The sequence below is a fragment of the Pseudophryne corroboree genome, chromosome 3 (genome assembly GCF_028390025.1).
Source record: "Pseudophryne corroboree isolate aPseCor3 chromosome 3, aPseCor3.hap2, whole genome shotgun sequence".
Taxonomy (NCBI): domain Eukaryota; kingdom Metazoa; phylum Chordata; class Amphibia; order Anura; family Myobatrachidae; genus Pseudophryne; species Pseudophryne corroboree.
The window spans coordinates 186576881-186595731 of NC_086446.1; the positions used below are offsets into that span (position 1 = coordinate 186576881).

General features: G+C 47.6%; 1 protein-coding gene across 2 annotated transcripts in view; it reads right to left on the minus strand.

Annotated features, from left to right (window-relative positions):
• POLR3A (RNA polymerase III subunit A) overlaps positions 1-18851 on the minus strand; it is a 229662-nt gene that overhangs the window by 32748 nt on the left and 178063 nt on the right. For both annotated transcript variants that reach the window (XM_063958705.1, XM_063958706.1), the window contains 2 exons: positions 482-574; positions 236-400 (listed from right to left, as the gene is read on the minus strand). In XM_063958705.1, the coding sequence (XP_063814775.1) occupies positions 236-400; positions 482-574 (258 nt within the window). The remainder of the gene's footprint in view (positions 1-235; positions 401-481; positions 575-18851) is intronic.

The following is an 18851-nucleotide window of genomic DNA, read 5'->3' on the forward strand; positions in this document are numbered from 1 at the left end:
CGTTTTTTAAAATCGCGGCAAAATCCGCCAAATCGGCCGATTTTCGCCCGCGATTCTGGCGAATCCGTTTTTCATTGAATATGGTGAATTCCGGAAGCCACCTTCCGGAATTCACCTGTCGAATTAAGTCGAATTAAAAAACGGCGAAAAATTGCCGCGATTCGCCGTGAATTGCATATACCCCTAAAACTCGGCCATTTTCAAAAGGTTTTACAAGCTTTCCCTATACACTCACCTTTGGGAGCTCTTCTTTAAGTGACTGCAAGACATAGTACATTGAGCTCTTGTTGTTCTCTCTTGGTGTTACGCAAACAACTGCCTCACCGTGAACTGCGATGTCTCCTGGCTTCACCCGCAGCTTAGACATGCAGATAGAGTATCTCACAGTCTCTGCATTCACCTGAAAAACAGCAGCACTTACAATATATCCATGTAGAGAAGGGGAACGGAAGGTCAATCACAAACGTCCAACTTTCCTTACCTCAAGCCTTAACAACCGTATGCGCTCGAGTGATAGCTTCACCAGAAGGAAACAATCATCAGGAAGGAACACCTCTTCTATGTATTCAGATATCTGTAGGGAGAAATATGGAGATGAGTGACGAGGGCCAGGCAGAGGCAGCAATAATTGAGCCAGACACTATTTATTGTACACTACTCAGTCATATAAGATTCAGTCTCTCCAGGTCTTGTATTCTCAAATACTTAAGCTTGAGGTCAACACCCTTTCAGATATCTTTAACTATGGCCTGCGCTTTAATTCCATCATCGGTTTCAACAATTCATAGAACCATTAAGCAAACCCTGTATATCTTTATATGAAAGCTATTAGGTTTAAAAAGGTTCCAGCAGCTTACCACATTAACCATATTTAAAACTTAGAATATAAAAAAGTGCTTATATTAAGCACTTAAGGAAACTATAAACAAAAACAGGATTTTAATACATACCGGTAAATCCTTTTCTCCTAGTCCGTAGAGGATGCTGGGGACAACTTCAGTACCATGGGGTATAGATGGTTCCACAGGAGCCATGGGCACTTTAAGACTTTTCAAGGGTGTGAACTGGCTCCTCCCCCTATGCCCCTCCTCCAGACCTCAGTATAGGAACTGTGCCCAGGGAGACGGACATTTCGAGGAAAGGATTTACTTTTTTAAATTAATGGTGAGATTCATACCAGGTCACACCTCAACCATGCCGCACAACATGGCAATCAGCACAACACATGCCAACAGGCATGAACAATCTTTGCAGCAACATGCTGAAAATAACCGTAACAACACTTGTGTAACTACAAACTAATAACTGCAGGTAAAGTATGCACTGGGTCGGGTGCCCAGCATCCTCTACGGACTAGGAGAAAAGGATTTACCGGTAGGTATTAAAATCCTGTTTTCTCATACGTCCTAGAGGATGCTGGGGTCCACTTCAGTACCATGGGGTTATACCAAAGCTCCAGTACGGGCGGGAGAGTGCGGATGATCCTGCAGCACCGATTGACCAAACTTGAGGTCCTCATCGGCCAAGGTGTCAAACTTGTAAAACTTTGCAAACGTGTTTGCCCCTGACCAAGTAGTTGGTTGGCAAAGTTGTAATGCCGAGACTTCCCAGGCAGCCGCCCAAGATGAGCCCACCTTCCTAGTAGAATGGGCATTTTCCGACTTCGGTATCGGCAAACCTGCCGTGGAATGAGCGTGCTGAATCGTCCCTCTGATCCAGCGCGCAATAGTCTGCTTCCCAGAGGAAGACCGATCCGGTTGAAACGCGTTGGAGGAGACGATTAAGAGACATCAAACCATTGGAGGACAGGAGAGTGCTGTGAGACCCTCGGACCTACGGCGCAGACATCGCAGCTGGAGCATCTTCTTCCAGGTCCCAGCAATCACGAATGGATGAGTTACGGTGACGATGTCTCCACAGTGGCATTCCAGAACTCGAGGAACATCGTAGCTGATCCCGGTTGAAGACTTCTTTGAGAAAAATCCCTGGAGGAACCATATACCGTTTTGAAATACAACGATTAAGGGAAGTCCATAGTATACACTTAGGACATAGAGTTAGCGCCTGTACATCTATTGTCTAAACACTTACACAGGACACCCAATCTTGTTGGGAGCATACAGGACAAACAGAGCCTCTGTTTTCCGTATCCGAGCTGTTCTTGCAACATAAATTTTCAACGCTCTAACCACATCAAGAAACTTTGACGCAGGGAAAGTGTCAGTAGCCACTGGCACCACAATAGGTTGGTTTATATGGAAAGACGAAACCACCTTTGGAAGAAATTGTTGGCGAGTTCTCAACTCTGCCCCATCCTCATGGAAGATCAGAAAAGGGCTCTTGTGAGACAAGGCACCCAATTCAGACACCCGCCTTGCGGATGCCAAGGCCAAGAGCATCACCACTTTCCAAGTGAGAAACTTCAATTCTGTCTCCTGCAGAGGTTCAAACCAATCTGATTGAAGGAACTGCAACACCACATTAAGGTCCCAAGGTGCCACTGGAGGCACAAATGGAGGTTGGATGTGCAGCACCCCTTTCACGAATGTCTGAACTTCTGAAAGGGAGGCCAATTGTTTTTGAAAGAAAACTGACAAGGCCAAATCTGGACCATGATTGAACCCAATCTTAGGCCCGCATCCACACCTGCCTGCAGAAAATGGAGACAACGTCCTAAATGAAACTCTTCCGTAGGAGCCTTCTTGGATTTACACCAAGACACATATTTTCTCCAAATACGGTGGTAATGTTTAGACGTTACTCCTTTCCTGGCCTGAATAAGAGTGGGAATGACTTCCTTGGGAATACCCTTTCGGGCTAGGATCCGACGCTCAACAGCCATGCCATCAAACGTAGCCGCGGTAAGTCTTGATACACGCATGGCCCCTGCTGCAGCAGGTCCTCGCGAGGAGGAAGAGGCCGAGGATCTTCTAAGAGTAACTCCTGAAGATCTGGATACCAAGACCTCCTTAGCCAGTCTGGGGCAATGAGGATTGCTCGAACCCTTGTTGTTCTTCTTATTTTTAGAACTTTTGGTATTAGTGGAAGAGAAGGGAAGACATATACCGACCGAAACACCCACTGGGTCACCAGTGCATCCACAGCTACTGCTTGAGGGTCTCTCGACCTGGAACAATATATCTCTGAAGCTTCTTGTTGAGATGAGATGCCATCATGTCTACTTGAGGAACTCCCCAAAGACTTGTCACCTCTGCGAAGACTTCTTGGTTGAGGTCCCTCTCTCCTGGATGGAGATCGTGTCTGCTGAGGAAGTCTGCTTCCCAGTTGTCCACTCCTGGAATGAAAATTGCCGACAGAGCTCTTGCATGTCTTTCTGCCCAGCGGAGGATTTTTGTCACCTCTGCCATTGCCGCTCTGCTTTTCATTCCGCCCTGACGGTTTATGTACGCGACTGCTGTTACATTGTCCGACTGGATCTGCACTGGCTGATCTTGTAGAAGATGCACCGCTTGTAGAAGGCCGTTGTAAATGGCTCTCAATTCCAGTACGTTTATGTGAAGACAGGATTCTTGACTTGACCATTTTCCTTGGAAACTTTTTCCCTGTGTGACTGCTTTCCAGCCTCGGAGACTTGCATCCGTGGTTACTAGGACCCAGTCCTGAATCCCAAACCTGCGTCCCTCTAACAGGTGAGAACTGTGCAGCCACCACAGGACCGAAATCTTGGCTTTGGAGGACAGGATTATCCTCTGGTGCATGTGTAGGTGGGATCCGGACCACTTGTCCAACAGATCCCACTGGAATACTCTGGCATGGAATCTGCCATATTGTATGGCCTCGTAGGCCGCTACCATCTTTCCCAACAACCAAATGCATTGATGTACCGACACTCTCGTCGGTTTCAAAACTTGTTTGACCATTTTCTGGATCTCCAGAGCTTTTTCCACTGGAAGAAATACCCTCTGAACTTGGGTGTCCAGTATCATTCACAGAAAAGACAATCTTGTCGTCGGTTCCAACTGCGACTTTGGAAAATTCAAAATCCAACCGTGTTGTTGGAGCACTGACAGGGAGAGTGCAATGTTCTGCACCCACCGTTCCTTGGATCTCGTTTTTATCAGGAGATCGTCCAGGTAAGGAATTACATTGACTCCTTGTTGTCGAAGGAGGACCATCATCTCTGCCATCAACGACTGGAACTGGTAATGGCAATCCTGTATTGCGAACCTCAGATAAGCCTGATGTGGAGGATAAATGGGGACATGTAAGTAGGCATCTTTTATGTCTACAGACACCATAACATCTCCTTCCTCCAGACTGGCAACTACTGCCCTCAGATTCCATCTTGAACTTGAACCTTTTCAGGTAGAGATTCAGAGATTTCAGGTTTAGAATTGGTCTGACCGAGCCGTCCGGCTTCGGAACTACGAAGAGGCTTGAATAAAAACCTCCTCCCTGCTGTGACAAGGGCACCAGGACAATTACTTGATAGAAACATAGAAACATAGAATTTGACGGCAGATAAGAACCACTTGGCCCATCTAGTCTGCCCCTTTTTAATTTTATCCTTTAGGCAATCTCAACCCTTTTTTAACCTTGATTCTTTGTAAGGATATTCATATGCCTGTCCCAAGCATGTTTAAATTGCCCTACAGTCTTAGCCTCTACCACCTCTGATGGGTGGATATTCCACTTATCCACTACCCTTTCTGTGAAGTAATTTTTCCTTAAATTTCCCCTGAACCTCCCCCCCTCCAGTCTCAATGTATGCCCTCGAGTTCTAATACTTCTTTTCCTTTGAAGAATGTTTCCCTCCTGAACTTTGTTAAGACCCTTTATATATTTGAAAGTTTCTATCATGTCTCCCCTTTCCCTTCTCTCCTCCAAACTATACATGTTAAGATCTTTTAGCCTTTCCGGGTAAGTTTTGTGATGTAGGCCATGCACCATTTTAGTTGCCCTTCTTTGTACACTCTCTAATGTATTTATATCCTTCTGGAGATAGGGTCTCCAGAACTGGACACAGTATTCCAGATGGGGCCGTACCAATGACCTATACAGTGGCATTATCGCTTCTTTTTTCCTGCTACTGATTCCTCTCCCTATGCAACCAAGCATCTGACTTGCCTTTCTCATTGCTTTGTTGCATTGCTTTCCTGCCTTCAAGTCACTTGAAATAGTGACTCCTAAATCTCTTTCCTCCTCAGTCGTTTCCATTATAGTACCCTTGATACTATACTTAGCCTTTGGGTTTTTGAGACCCAAGTGCATGATTTTGCATTTTTTAGCATTAAACTGTAGTTGCCACGTTCTTGACCATTTCTCAAGCCTACCTAGGTCATTAATCATTTGTTTGACCCCTCCCGGTGTGTCTACCCTGTTGCATATCTTTGTATCATCTGCAAAAAGGCATATCTTCCCTTCAATACCATCTGCAATGTCACCAACAAAGATATTAAAGAGAACTGGACCAAGTACAGATCCCTGGGGTACTCCACTGGTAACATTTCCCTCCATAGATTGCACTCCATTAACTACGACTGTCTGTTTCCTATCCTGCAACCAGGTTCTTATCCATTTAACTGATTTATAATCCACCCCCAGGCTTTCAAGTTTATTTAGCAGTCTGCGATGTGGGACAGTGTTGATCCTGACATAATTTCTGAATTGCAGCCCTTACTACTTCTCTTGTCTGGAAGAGAAGCTGGTAAGGTCGATTTGAAAAATCGGCATGGAAGGGGGGGGGGGGATCTTGAAACTGCAGCTTGTATCCATGGGACACTATTTGCAAAACCCATGGGTCCAGGCCCGATTGAACCCAGATCTGACTGAAAAGTTTCAGACGTGCTCCCACCTGAGCGGACTCCCGCAAGGGACCCTTAGCGTCATGCTGCAGATTTGGCAGAAGGAGGGGTGGACTTCTGCTCCTGCGATCCTGGAAACGCTGCAGACTTTTTACCTCTCCCTCTCCCTCTACCTGCACAGAAGGGGGAACCTTTAGCCTTTTTGTATTTGTTGGGCCGAAAGGACTGCATCTGAGAGTGATGTGTCTTTGAACGGCTAAGGCCCTGGCCTATGTTCATGACTAGTGCTTCAGCTTCACATGACGATGGAAGTCCCCATCCTCCCGCTAGAAATATGATAAAAGTTAAGCTGGCAAAAGCACAGGAAAGAACTGTGCATTCTAATATTGCCGGCGCAGGAGCATAAGGCAAGAATGTCGACTTACCTGCGGAAGCCGCAGAGACCAACGCATCGAGCCCATCTCCAAACAAGGCCTCACCTTTATACGGGAGAGCCTCCATATTTCTTTTGGAATCTGCGTCAGCATTTCACTGGCGAATCCACAACGCCCTCCGAGCCGAGACTGCAATGGTAACGGCTTTTGAACCTAAAAGCCCAATATCTTTCATGGCTTCTAGCATGTATGCAGCAGCGTCTTTGATATGACCTAACGTTAGGAGTATCTTGTCTCTATCCATCATGTCAATTTCAGATGACAACTTATCTGACCATTTCTCAATAGCCCTACTCACCCACGCACAAGCAATGGTGGGTCTGAGTAGCGTACCATTGGCCACATAAATAGATTTTAACGTAGTCTCCAACTTGCGGTCTGCCGGCTCCTTTAGTGAAGCCGCCCCAGGTCCAGGGAGACTCACCTTTTTGTTAACCGTGACAGGCACTCTCTAAAACTGGAGGTGACTCCCACCTTTTCCTGTCCTCTGCCGGGAAAGGATAAGCAACCTGAATCCTTTTGGGAATCTGACATTTCTTTTCAGGGTTTGCCCAAATTCTCTCAAAAAGAGTATTTAGCTCGTGAGAAGGAGGGAAAGTTACCCTAAGTTTCATTTCTTTATAAAAATAAGCCTTCTCCTGAGGTACAGGAGGGGCTTCCGTAACTTCCAAAACCTCCCTTATAGCAACAATAATGTACTGAATGCTTTTTGCCAATTTAGGATCTATTCCCCTGGAATCACTAATATCGACACAGGAATCAGAGTCCGTGTCGGTATCAGTTTGTACTATTTGTGCAAATGGTCTTTTATGTAACCCAGAGGGGTCGCCTGCGGATGAAAAAATAAGAATTTACTCACCGGTAATTCTATTTCTCGTAGTCCGTAGTGGATGCTGGGAACTCCGTAAGGACCATGGGGAATAGCGGGCTCCGAAGGAGACTGGGCACTCTAAGAAAGAATTAGGACTACCTGGTGTGCACTGGCTCCTCCCTCTATGCCCCTCCTCCAGACCTCAGTTAGGGAAACTGTGCCCGGAAGAGCTGACACAATAAGGAAGGGATTTGGAATCCCGGGTACACCAGCCACACCAATCACACCGTACAACTCGTGATACTATATCCAGTTAACAGTATGAACAACAACTGAGCCTCACGAACAGATGGCTCATAACAATAACCCTTTAGTTAGGCAATAACTATATACAAGTATTGCAGACAATCCGCACTTGGGATGGGCGCCCAGCATCCACTACGGACTACGAGAAATAGAATTACCGGTGAGTAAATTCTTATTTTCTCTGACGTCCTAGTGGATGCTGGGAACTCCGTAAGGACCATGGGGATTATACCAAAGCTCCCAAAAGGGCGGGAGAGTGCGGATGACTCTGCAGCACCGAATGAGCAAACTCAAGGTCCTCCTCAGCCAGGGTATCAAACTTGTAGAATTTTGAAAATGTGTTTGAACCCGACCAAGTAGCAGCTCGGCAAAGTTGTAAAGCCGAGACCCCTCGGGCAGCCGCCCAAGAAGAGCCCACTTCCCTTGTGGAATGGGCTTTTATAGATTTAGGATGCGTCAGTCCAGCCGCAGAATGTGCAAGTTGAATGGTGCTACAGATCCAGCGAGCAATAGTCTGCTTAGAAGCAGGAGCACCCAGCTTGTTGGGTGCATACAGGATAAATAGCGAGTCAGTTTTCCTGACTCCAGCCGTCCTGGAAACATATTTTCAGGGCCCTGACTACGTCCAGTAACTTGGAATCCTCCAAGTCCCGAGTAGCCGCAGGCACCACAATAGGTTGGTTCACATGAAAAGCTGAAACCACCTTAGGAAGGAATTGGGAACGAGTCCTCAATTCCGCCCTATCCATATGAAAAATCAGATAAGGGCTTTTACAAGACAAAGCCGCCAATTCTGATACACGTCTGGCCAACGCCAAAGCCAACAGCATGACCACTTTCCACGTGAGGTATTTTAGCTCCACGGTTTTAAGTGGCTCAAACCAATGTGACTTTAGGAAATTCAACACCACGTTGAGATCCCACGGTGCCATTGGAGGCACAAAAGGGGGCTGAATATGCAGCACTCCTTTAACAAAAGTCTGAACTTCAGGCAGTGAAGCCAGTTCTTTTTGGAAGAAAATCGACAGAGCCGAGATCTGGACCTTAATGGAACCCAATTTTAGGCCCATAGTCACTCCTGACTGTAGGAAGTGCAGAAATCGACCGAGCTGAAATTCCTCTGTTGGGGCCTTTCTGGCCTCACACCAAGCAACATATTTTCGCCATATGCGGTGATAATGTCTTACGGTCACATCTTTCCTAGCTTTAATCAGCGTAGGAATGACTTCCTCCGGAATGCCCTTTTCTTTTAGGATCCGGTGTTCAACCGCCATGCCGTCAAACGCAGCCGCGGTAAGTCTTGGAACAGACAGGGCCCCTGCTGCAGCAGGTCCTGTCTGAGCGGCAGAGGCCATGGGTCCTCTGAGATCATTTCTTGAAGTTCTGGGTACCAATCCGGAACCACAAGTATAGTTCTTACTCCTCTCCTTCTTATTATTCTCAGTACCTTGGGTACGAGAGGCAGAGGAGGGAACACATAAACCGACTGGTACACCCACGGTGTCACCAGAGCGTCCACAGCTACCGCCTGAGGGTCCCTTGACCTGGCGCAATATCTTTTTAGCTTTTTGTTGAGGCGGGACGCCATCATGTCCACCTGTGGCCTTTCCCAACGGTGTACAATCATTTGGAAGACTTCTGGATGAAGTCCCCACTCTCCCGGGTGGAGGTCGTGCCTGCTGAGGAAGTCTGCTTCCCAGTTGTCCACTCCCGGAATGAACACTGCTGACAGTGCTAACACATGATTTTCCGCCCATCGGAGAATCCTTGTGGCTTCTGCCATCGCCATCCTGCTTCTTGTGCCGCCCTGACGGTTTACATGGGCGACCGCCGTGATGTTGTCCGACTGGATCAGCACCGGCTGGTGTTGAAGCAGGGGTCTTGCCTGACTTAGGGCATTGTAAATGGCCCTTAGTTCCAGAATATTTATGTGTAGGGAAGTCTCCTGACTCGTCCATAGTCCTTGGAAGTTTCTTCCCTGTGTGACTGCCCCCCAACCTCGAAGGCTGGCATCAGTGGTCACCAGGACCCAGTCCTGTATGCCGAATCTGCGGCCCTCTAGAAGATGAGCACTCTGCAGCCACCACAACAGCGACACCCTGGTCCTTGGAGACAGGGTTATCAGCCGATGCATCTGAAGATGCGATCCGGACCACTTGTCCAACAGATCCCACTGAAAGATCCTTGCATGGAACCTTCCGAATGGAATTGCTTCGTAAGAAGCTACCATCTTTCCCAGGACTCGCGTGCAGTGGTGCACCGACACCTGTTTTGGTTTTAGGAGGTCTCTGACTAGAGAGGACAACTCCTTGGCCTTCTCCTCCGGGAGAAACACCTTTTTCTGATCTGTGTCCAGAACCATACCCAGGAACAGTAGACGCGTTGTAGGAACCAGCTGCGACTTTGGAATATTCAGGATCCAGCCGTGCTGTTGTAGCACTTCCCGAGCTAGTGCTACTCTGATCAACAACTGTTCCCTGGACCTCGCCTTTATAAGGAGATCGTCCAAGTACGGGATAATTATAACTCCCTTTTTTCGAAGGAGTATCATCATTTCGGCCATTACCTTGGTAAATACCCTCGGTGCCGTGGACAGACCAAACGGCAACGTCTGGAATTGTTATGACAGTCCTATACCACAAATCTGAGGTACTCCTGGTGCGGAGGGTAAATGGGGACATGCAGGTAAGCATCCTTGATGTCCAGTGATACCATGTAATCCCCTTCGTCCAGGCTTGCAATAACCGCCCTGAGCGATTCCATTTTAAACTTGAACCTTCTTATATAAGTGTTCAAGGATTTCAAATTTAAAATGGGTCTCACCGAACCGTCCGGTACCACAAACATTGTGGAATAGTAACCCCGTCCCTGTTGAAGGAGGGGTACTTTGGTTATCACCTGCTGGGAGTACAGCTTGTGAATCGCCTCCAGCACCGCCTCCCTGTCTGGGGGAGTAGTTGGCAAGGCTGATTTGAGGAAACGGCGAGGGGGAGACGTCTCGAATTGCAGCTTGTACCCCTGAGATACCACTTGTAGAATCCAGGGATCCACCCGTGAGCGAACCCACTGGTCGCTGAAGTTCCGGAGACGGGCCCCCACTGCACCTGGCTTCACCTGTGGAGCCCCAGCGTCATGCGGTGGACTTAGAGGAAGCGGGAGAGGACTTTTGTTCCTGGGAACTTGCTGTTTGGTGCAGCTTTTTCCCCCTACCTCTGCCTCTGGGCAGAAAGGACGTGCCTCTAACCCGCTTGCCTTTCTGGGGCCGAAAGGACTGTACCTGATAATACGGTGCTTTCTTTGGCTGTGAGGGAACATGGGGTAAAAATGTCGACTTCCCAGCCGTCGCTGTGGAAACGAGGTCCGAGAAACCATCCCCAACAATTCCTCACCCTTGTAAGGCAAAACCTCCATGTGCCTTTTAGAATCCGCATCACCTGTCCACTGCCGAGTCCATAATACTCTCCTGGCAGAAATGGACATTGCATTTATTCTAGATGCCAGTTGGCAAATATCCCTCTGTGCATCTCTCATGTATAAGACTACGTCTTTAATATGCTCTACTGTTAGCAATATAGTGTCCCTGTCAAGAGTATCAATGTTATCAGACAGGGAATCTGACCACGCAGCTGCAGCACTGCACATCCATGCTGAAGCAATAGCCGGTCTCAGTATAATACCTGAGTGTGTATATACAGACTTCAGGATAGCCTCCTGCTTTCTATCCGCAGGCTCCTTTAGGGCGGCCGTATCCGGAGACGGTAGTGCCACCTTTTTTGACAAGCGTGTGAGCGCTTTATCCACCCTAGGGGATGTCTCCCAACGTATCCTATCCTCTGGCGGGAAAGGGTACGCCCTTAGTAACTTTTTGGAAATTACCAGTTTCTTATCGGGGGAAACCCACGCTTCATCACACACTTCATTTAACTCTTCAGAAGGGGGAAAAACCACAGGTTGCTTTTTCTCCCCAAACATAATACCCTTTTTTGTGGTACCAGGGTTAATGTCAGAAATAGGGATTTTTGTTTACTTACCGTAAAATCTCTTTCTCTGATTCCATCTGGGGGACGCTGCGCACTTACTAATGGGGTTAGAGTGTGTGGGAAGGGAGTTTGGCACAGAACCTATAGAAATCAACTCCTTCCCCCTCTAACCCCTCCCATCTACATCCTGTTCAGGAATTACCTCAGTTAACGTTTAGCAAAGCCGAAAGAGGCAGAACAGACCATAACCAATAAACTAGATAAAAAGACGGGAGGGATCGCAGCGTCCCCCAGATGGAATCAGAGAAAGAGATTTTACGGTAAGTAAACAAAAATGCCTATTTCTCTTTCATCCATCTGGGGGACGCTGCGCACTTACTAATGGGATTTCCCAAAGCAAGTTAATTAGAGGAGGGAGAACCAGACGGCATAGCTGTCTGTAAAATTTTACGCCCATAGAGGCAGTCTCCAAACCAAAAGTATGAAAATGGTAAAACTTTGTGAAAGTATGCACGGACGACCAGGTCGTCACTCTGCACAACTGCTCAACAGATACACCTCTGCGAACAGTCCAGGAGGCTCCAACAGCCCTAGTTCAATGAGCTCTCAGAGGTTCAGGAACAGTATAAGGTACATAGGCCTGCCGAATAGCAGAGGTCATCGAACAAGCCACTGTGTTCTTAGAGGCCGGTCAGTCACGTCTGGGTGCATCAATCAAAAACAAAATATCTGTACGGCGAATAGACTCCATACGAGACAATAAATGTGTAAGGTCTTAACCTCCAATAATGCCAAATGACTATCCTCTCCGGAAGAATTTGGAACAAACGCCGGAAGTACAATGTCCCGATTCAGGTGGAAAACCGACACAATCTTTGGCAAAAAGGAAGGTTTCGTACGCAAGACCACTCGCTCATCATGAAAAAACAAAAACAAAGGTAGCCTATAAGAAAGCGCCGCTAACTCTGAAACATTTCTGTCCAAATTAATGGCTAAAAGAAAACCACCTTAACAGTAAGGAACCGCAATTCTACAGATTCCAGTGGTTCAAACGGAAACTTCTGAAAAGCCTTAAGAACTAATTTTAAATCCAGGGAGGAACCGGAAGAACAAACGGAGGTTGAAACCTAAGCACCTCGTGAAGGAACGTCTAGATGAGAGAGCCAAAGATGTTGCCCTTTAAAGGGAAGAAAGATGAAGAACCTTAGTCAGACCATCCTGAAGGAAAGACAACAGGCGAGGTAAGCGAAAGAAGTTCGGCGACAACCCACGTTCTTCACCCCAAGCAATATAAATATGCCACACCCCGTGAGAATTTCGAGAGGTGACTGGTTTCCTAGCTTGGAGCATAGTGCTCACCACCAGTAGAGATGAGCCTTTATTTCTTAGAATGCTGGATTCAAGAACCATACCGTCAAAGTCAGACGATTTAAATTGTGGTGGCGACAAGGTGCTTGTAGAATAAAATCTGGTCGTAGATGTAGACGGACCGGTTTCTTGGTCACCCTGCTGTGCAGAAGAGTGTACCACTGGCGACGAGTCCAGGCCGGAGTCACGAGAATGACCGGTAGACCTTCTCTCCAGATGCGCTGAAGTAGGCGTGGGAGTAGAGGAATTGGCGGGAACACATCCCAGTTGAAAACACTGTGGAGATGTCAAAGTATCGATCAGTGCTGACTTAGGATCCTGATCTTGTGAGCCGTATAGGGGTAGTTTTCTATTGAGATGAGACGTCTGCAGGTCAATTTCGGAAGTACCCCACAGGGACATCAGGGTAAGAAAGGCCTCTTGAGGAGGCTCCTCTTCCGCCATATGGACCACCTGACGGCGTAAGAAATCTGCTTCCCAGTTTTTCACTCCCGGGATGCGAACTGCGGAGATGTTCGTTACCCAATGTTCCGCCCACTGGAGAATATGGGAGACTTCCGTCACGGCTTTTCAGCTTCGACTTCAGCCTTGTCTGTTTATGTAAGCTATCGCCTTGGAGTTGTCTGATTGAAATCGTACTGGATGACCCCAAACGCTGATTCGTAACTGAAGCAGTCCATACCGGAGTGTTCTCAATTCCAAAATGTTGATTGGCCCCGTCAATACCTGGCTGTGCCAGAGGCCCTGGAAGCGCTGAAATTGAAACACCGCCCCCCAACCCGTGAGGCTGGCATCTGTGGTGACCGTCATCCCAGACCAAATCGTGAATGGCACTGCCTTGGTCAGATTGTGGCTGTAAAATCACCAATGTAGAGACTGACGAGTCTGAACTGACAAATGGAACAATTGCAAGTCCAGATGTAGTCCCATTTGAGTCCAACAGATGAAAATCTGAGCCTGAAGGGTTGGAGCATGTAATCTGGCATATGGCACTGCCTCGGTTGTCACCATCTTTCCCAACAGCAGCATACATCTGAGAACTTGAACCCATCGGCAATTTTAACAGGGATCTGATTGTGGATTGTAGATCCTGAACATTGTCCTGAGGAACTTTCTGGCTTGTGTCAAACAAGACACCTAGAAAAACCATCTTCTGAGAGGGAAGCAGCGAAGATTTTTGGGAAATTCACTATCCACTTGAATGAATGTAGGGTGTTTGTTGTGAGCTTCAATTGCTGGTGAAGAAGTGTCTGTGATGGAGAAAATTTCTAGTCTTGCCCGGATTTGAACACGGGATGCACACATTGCAGACGGACACTGTAACCACTATGCCACCGCTGACCACTCTTCAGGAACAGGTCGTCTAAGTAAGGAGTAATGTTGACTCCCTGAGACCTGAGTACCACAGCTATGCGGGCCATGAGTTTCATAAACACCCAAGGGCCCATGGATAGGCCGAATGGGAGATCTCAGAAGGTCTGGTGACCTGTCCAAATGGGAACATGTAGGTATGCGTCCTTTATGTATAAGGAAGTCAAAAATTCAACCGGTTCCATGGAGGCGATGATTAAACGAATGGATTCCATTTTGAATTTCTGTACAGAGAGATACAGATTTAGGCATTTTAGATTTAAAATGGGCCGAAACGAACCGTCCGGTTTGTTAAAAAGAAAAAGACTTGAGTAAAAGCCCTGACTCTGTTGTTGTTTGGGAACCGGAAGAATTACTCCGTAGTATAAAAGCGCGGAAGTTGCGTTAGGAGGGATCGCATGGGAGAGAAATGGGACTGGTTCCTCGAGGTCCCAACATATATCTTCGGAATCCGACCCGTCACCCACTGATCTGGTTTTAACAACGGTCATACCTTCCTGAACTGAAGTAACCGAGCCCCAACCACCAAAGATCCCTCCGGAGGACCCGGACAATCCTGCAGCAGGTTTGTTGGTAGGTGTAAGGCTGGTCTACGAGATGACTGGGTTCCCCTCCTCAGAATGGTCCTCCGCGTTGAAATTGTGAAGAGGCCCGAACAAACTGGAGAATTCACCTACCTTTAGTACGAAAGGTCCGAAACTTTGTTTGATTCGGTTTCTGAGGAGCAGAACAACCTGAAGAAAGGGCTATTGTCCCCCAGTGTATTGATTTTTGTAAATTCCGAGTCAAAGAGGAACCCTCCTTCAAAAGAGAACAGCTGTTAAAGTCTGCTTTGAATCGGAGACAGCTTTTTTTTTTTTTTTTTTACTAATTGTATAGCTTCGGATGGGTCGTCCGGTTGCATTTCAGACACCCCTGTGCAAGCCAATCATCTACGGCTGTAAGGACCCAAGCTCCGGCGAGCATTGGACATAGAGAAATATCAAATAAGGTGAATATGGATTTAAGAATTGCCCATGTCTCCCTATCTGTAGGATCCCTCAAGGTCTCCTGACTGCACCCAAGGATTAACCATTGCCATCGCCAGATGTTGTAATAGGGGCATTTACCGTCGGAGCCGTTTTCCAGGATCTTGTATCCTCTTCTGCACAGGGATACCGAAATCTCAATTTATTAATTTATTTTGTAGGAATTTGAATAAGGAGAGTCTGGCTTCAGCCAGGCCTCTATTAAATCTCTGCAAAATGCGTATAGAGAAGGAGTTCGACGTATAACATATATCAATAACTTGACTCCTGAGCTTGTAGAGGATTCTTGAGCTGAGTCAGAGAGACACCTGCCCATCTTTCTTGCCCATGGAGGTTCCTGAGAAGACTGTCAAGTCAGCTGTAACATCAGCCACATTCCTGGCCCACAGAGGTATTACCTGATCTACAGAACTACCCCGCTGATCCGTCACAGGTGTTTCAGAGCATGCAGTACAGAGGGGACCTGGATCTGTGTTAGCCCTTACAAGTGTGGAGCCGCACTGTGAAACAGGACAAATAAACAACTGAGCCTGCTTCTTTTGGTAAATGTGTCCGGCTTATTGCCATAAATAATTCTTACAAGTAGCTAATAGTAACCCAAATAGTAGTGAAAAATGCAATAGAGAGAAGTAAGTAGAAATCCCCTCTAATAAATGCCTTGTAAACATATGAACTCCCCTGTAGAAATAACAGGGTGAGTAAATGAATAACAGTGACTCCAAAAAATAAATTAAGTGACTGTCACTGCACTACAGGCTATATAATTAAGAAAGTAACTAAAAAACAAGCACAGGTTAACTATAATACTTGCTGTGAGCCAATCCTGGCTGGGATCTCCAGTGTGCTGCTGTATGCTGCGCAGCATCTCCCGCTGTGTAACTCTACCACAAGCGTGGAGAAGATGGCGCCGGTAAATCAAGCTAGCCTAACAAGGAAAATGGAGGCAGACCGTTACTAACTAGCCAAGCGGGAAGAACAAGGCGGGAAGCGCTGACTTCCCCTTCTGTAACACTGCTACGGCTAGCCGTCCAATCCACTTCAACAAGGGAACCTTCTTCCTCCCTCTGTATTGGGAGCGTGGCTCCTATGGAGGTACAGGCGGGAGCGGAGAGAGTTTACATCTCCGTCAGAACCGCTCTGTCTGTATAAGATCCCGCTGCCTCACCTCTGTGTACAGCAGCGGTAAATCACCGTGGCAGCGTGTCTCATGTAAGCGGTCTCTGTCAGACAGCATCTCCCATGCTTAACATACAGTCGCCAGCGGAGGGGAGGGGGGGGGGGACTACACAGACAGCATTTGTATAAATATTAATGTAAGTAATTAACAGTCCAACTCTGCTCAGGCAGGTTGTGGCTGTCCTACCTGAATAGTGCCTCCTCGGATCTCTGCCCGGAAAAAAAACAGAAAAAGCCCCAGTGACCTCAGTATGGTGGCTTCCCAGAGGCTATTTAGAGTGGGAAATCTGGCTTAAACAGCCTCCTTAGCTAACCCCACTCTACCTATACTTGTCACCTGTAAACAGGGACTAAGTATCCAACAAAACTCAAATAAAAGGAAAAGAAAACCTAACTAAAAAACTATAGGCATAGAAACTGTGCCTGTACTCCTCAGGCACAAAACTAAAACTGAGGTAATTCCTGAACAGGATGTAGATGGGAGGGGTTAGAGGGGGAAGGAGTTGATTTCTATAGGTTCTGTGCCAAACTCCCTTCCCACACACTCTAACCCCATTAGTAAGTGCGCAGCGTCCCCCAGATGGATGAAAGAGAAATGTGCAACACATTTTTCATTGCCGTAATCATGTAACGGATGGCCCTATTGGAATGTACACTAGTCTCATCGTCGTCGACACTGGAGTCAGTATCCGTGTCGACATCTGTGTCTGCCATCTGAGGTAGCGGGCGTTATTGAGCCCCTGATGGCTTTTGAGACGCCTGGGCAGGCACGGACTGAGAAGCCGGCTGTCCCACATCTGCTTTGTCATCAAACCTCTTATGTAAGGAGTCGACACTGTCACGTAATTCCTTCCACATAACCATCCACTCAGGTGTCGACCCCGCAGGGGGTGACATCACATTTATCGGCACCTGCTCCGCCTCCACATAAGCCTCCTCATCAAACATGTCGACACAGCCGTACCGACACACCGCGCACACACACAGGGAATGCTCTGACTGAGGACAGGACCCCACAAAGTCCTTTGAGAGAGAGTATGCCAGCAAACACCACAGCGCTATAAATCACAGGGATGTACACTATAATGAGTGATTTTACCCTATAGCAGCTATATATATATATATATGTGTATGTATATATATATGTATTTGCGCCTAAATTTAGTGCCCCCCCTCTCTTTTTTACCCTATTGAGCCTGGAAACTGCAGGGGAGAGCCTGGGGAGCGTCCTTCCAGCGGAGCTGTGAGAGGAAATGGCGCCAGTGTGCTGAGGGAGATAGCCCCGCCCCCTTCACGGCGGACTTCTCCCGCTTTTTTCATGGATATATGGCAGGGGATTTTACACATATATAGTCTTAATGACTATATTATGTGTATTTTTGCCAATGTAAGGTAATCTTATTGCAGCCCAGGGCGCCCCCCCCCCCCCCCCCAGCGCCCTGCACCCATCAGTGACCGGAGTGTGAGGTGTGCATGGGGAGCAATGGCGCACAGCTGCAGTGCTGTGCGCTACCTTAATGAAGACCGGAGTCTTCAGCCGCCGATTTCCTGGACGTTCTTCTTGCTTCTGGCTCTGCAAGGGGGGCGGTGGCGCGGCTCCGGGACCGGACGACCGAGGCTGGGCCTGTGTTCGATCCCTCTGGAGCTAATGGTGTCCAGTAGCCTAGAAGCCCAAGCTAGCTGCAAGCAGGTAGGTTCGCTTCTCTCCCCTAAGTCCCTCGTAGCAGTGAGTCTGTTGCCAGCAGATCTCACTGAAAATAAAAAACCTAAATATACTTTCTTTTCTAGAAGCTCAGGAGAGCCCCTAGTGTGCATCCAGCTCGAGCCGGGCACAGATTCTAACTGAGGTCTGGAGGAGGGGCATAGAGGGAGGAGCCAGTGCACACCAGGTAGTCCTAATTCTTTCTTAGAGTGCCCAGTCTCCTTCGGAGCCTGCTATTCCCCATGGTCCTTACGGAGTTCCCAGCATCCACTAGGACGTCAGAGAAAGCAGAACCACTAAAAATCACATCTTCCACTGATTTTCTCCAGTTTTCTGCATGAGACTCAGACTTACTGTATCTAATCTCTTACTGATATGATTCACACTATCACGTAATTCTTTCACCCATTCAGGCTCCTGATGTGTCGGCAGTGCCACCACATTACAACTCTGTGTCCCTAAAATGGCTCGCTCAGGGGAACAGCTCCCTGCCTCAGACATATCACATACGTGCACAACCACACCACAGACACTCCGGGACTTATAGGGGACAGACCCACAATAAAATCTGTCAGAAGGACACAGATAGGATTTTGCCAGTTCACAACCCAGTGCCAGCAATAAAAAGGTCTGTGAAACACAAAATGCCCACAGACCTGCAGCGCTTTTATAATGATAATCACACAATGTATAGCACCAAATTTCACTGTGCCCCCCGTTTTGCACCCTGATACTTGGTTCAGCAGTGGAGGAGGACCAGCGTTCTTCTCTGCAGGCTGGAAGGAGAGAAAATGGCGCTGAGCAGTGTGCTGGCTGACTGAGGAGGAATGGCGCGCTTCCCCTCAGACCGTTTTCTACCAATATTTATACTGGCGGGGGTAGGACTGTGCCTAAGCAACTTATGCCCCTT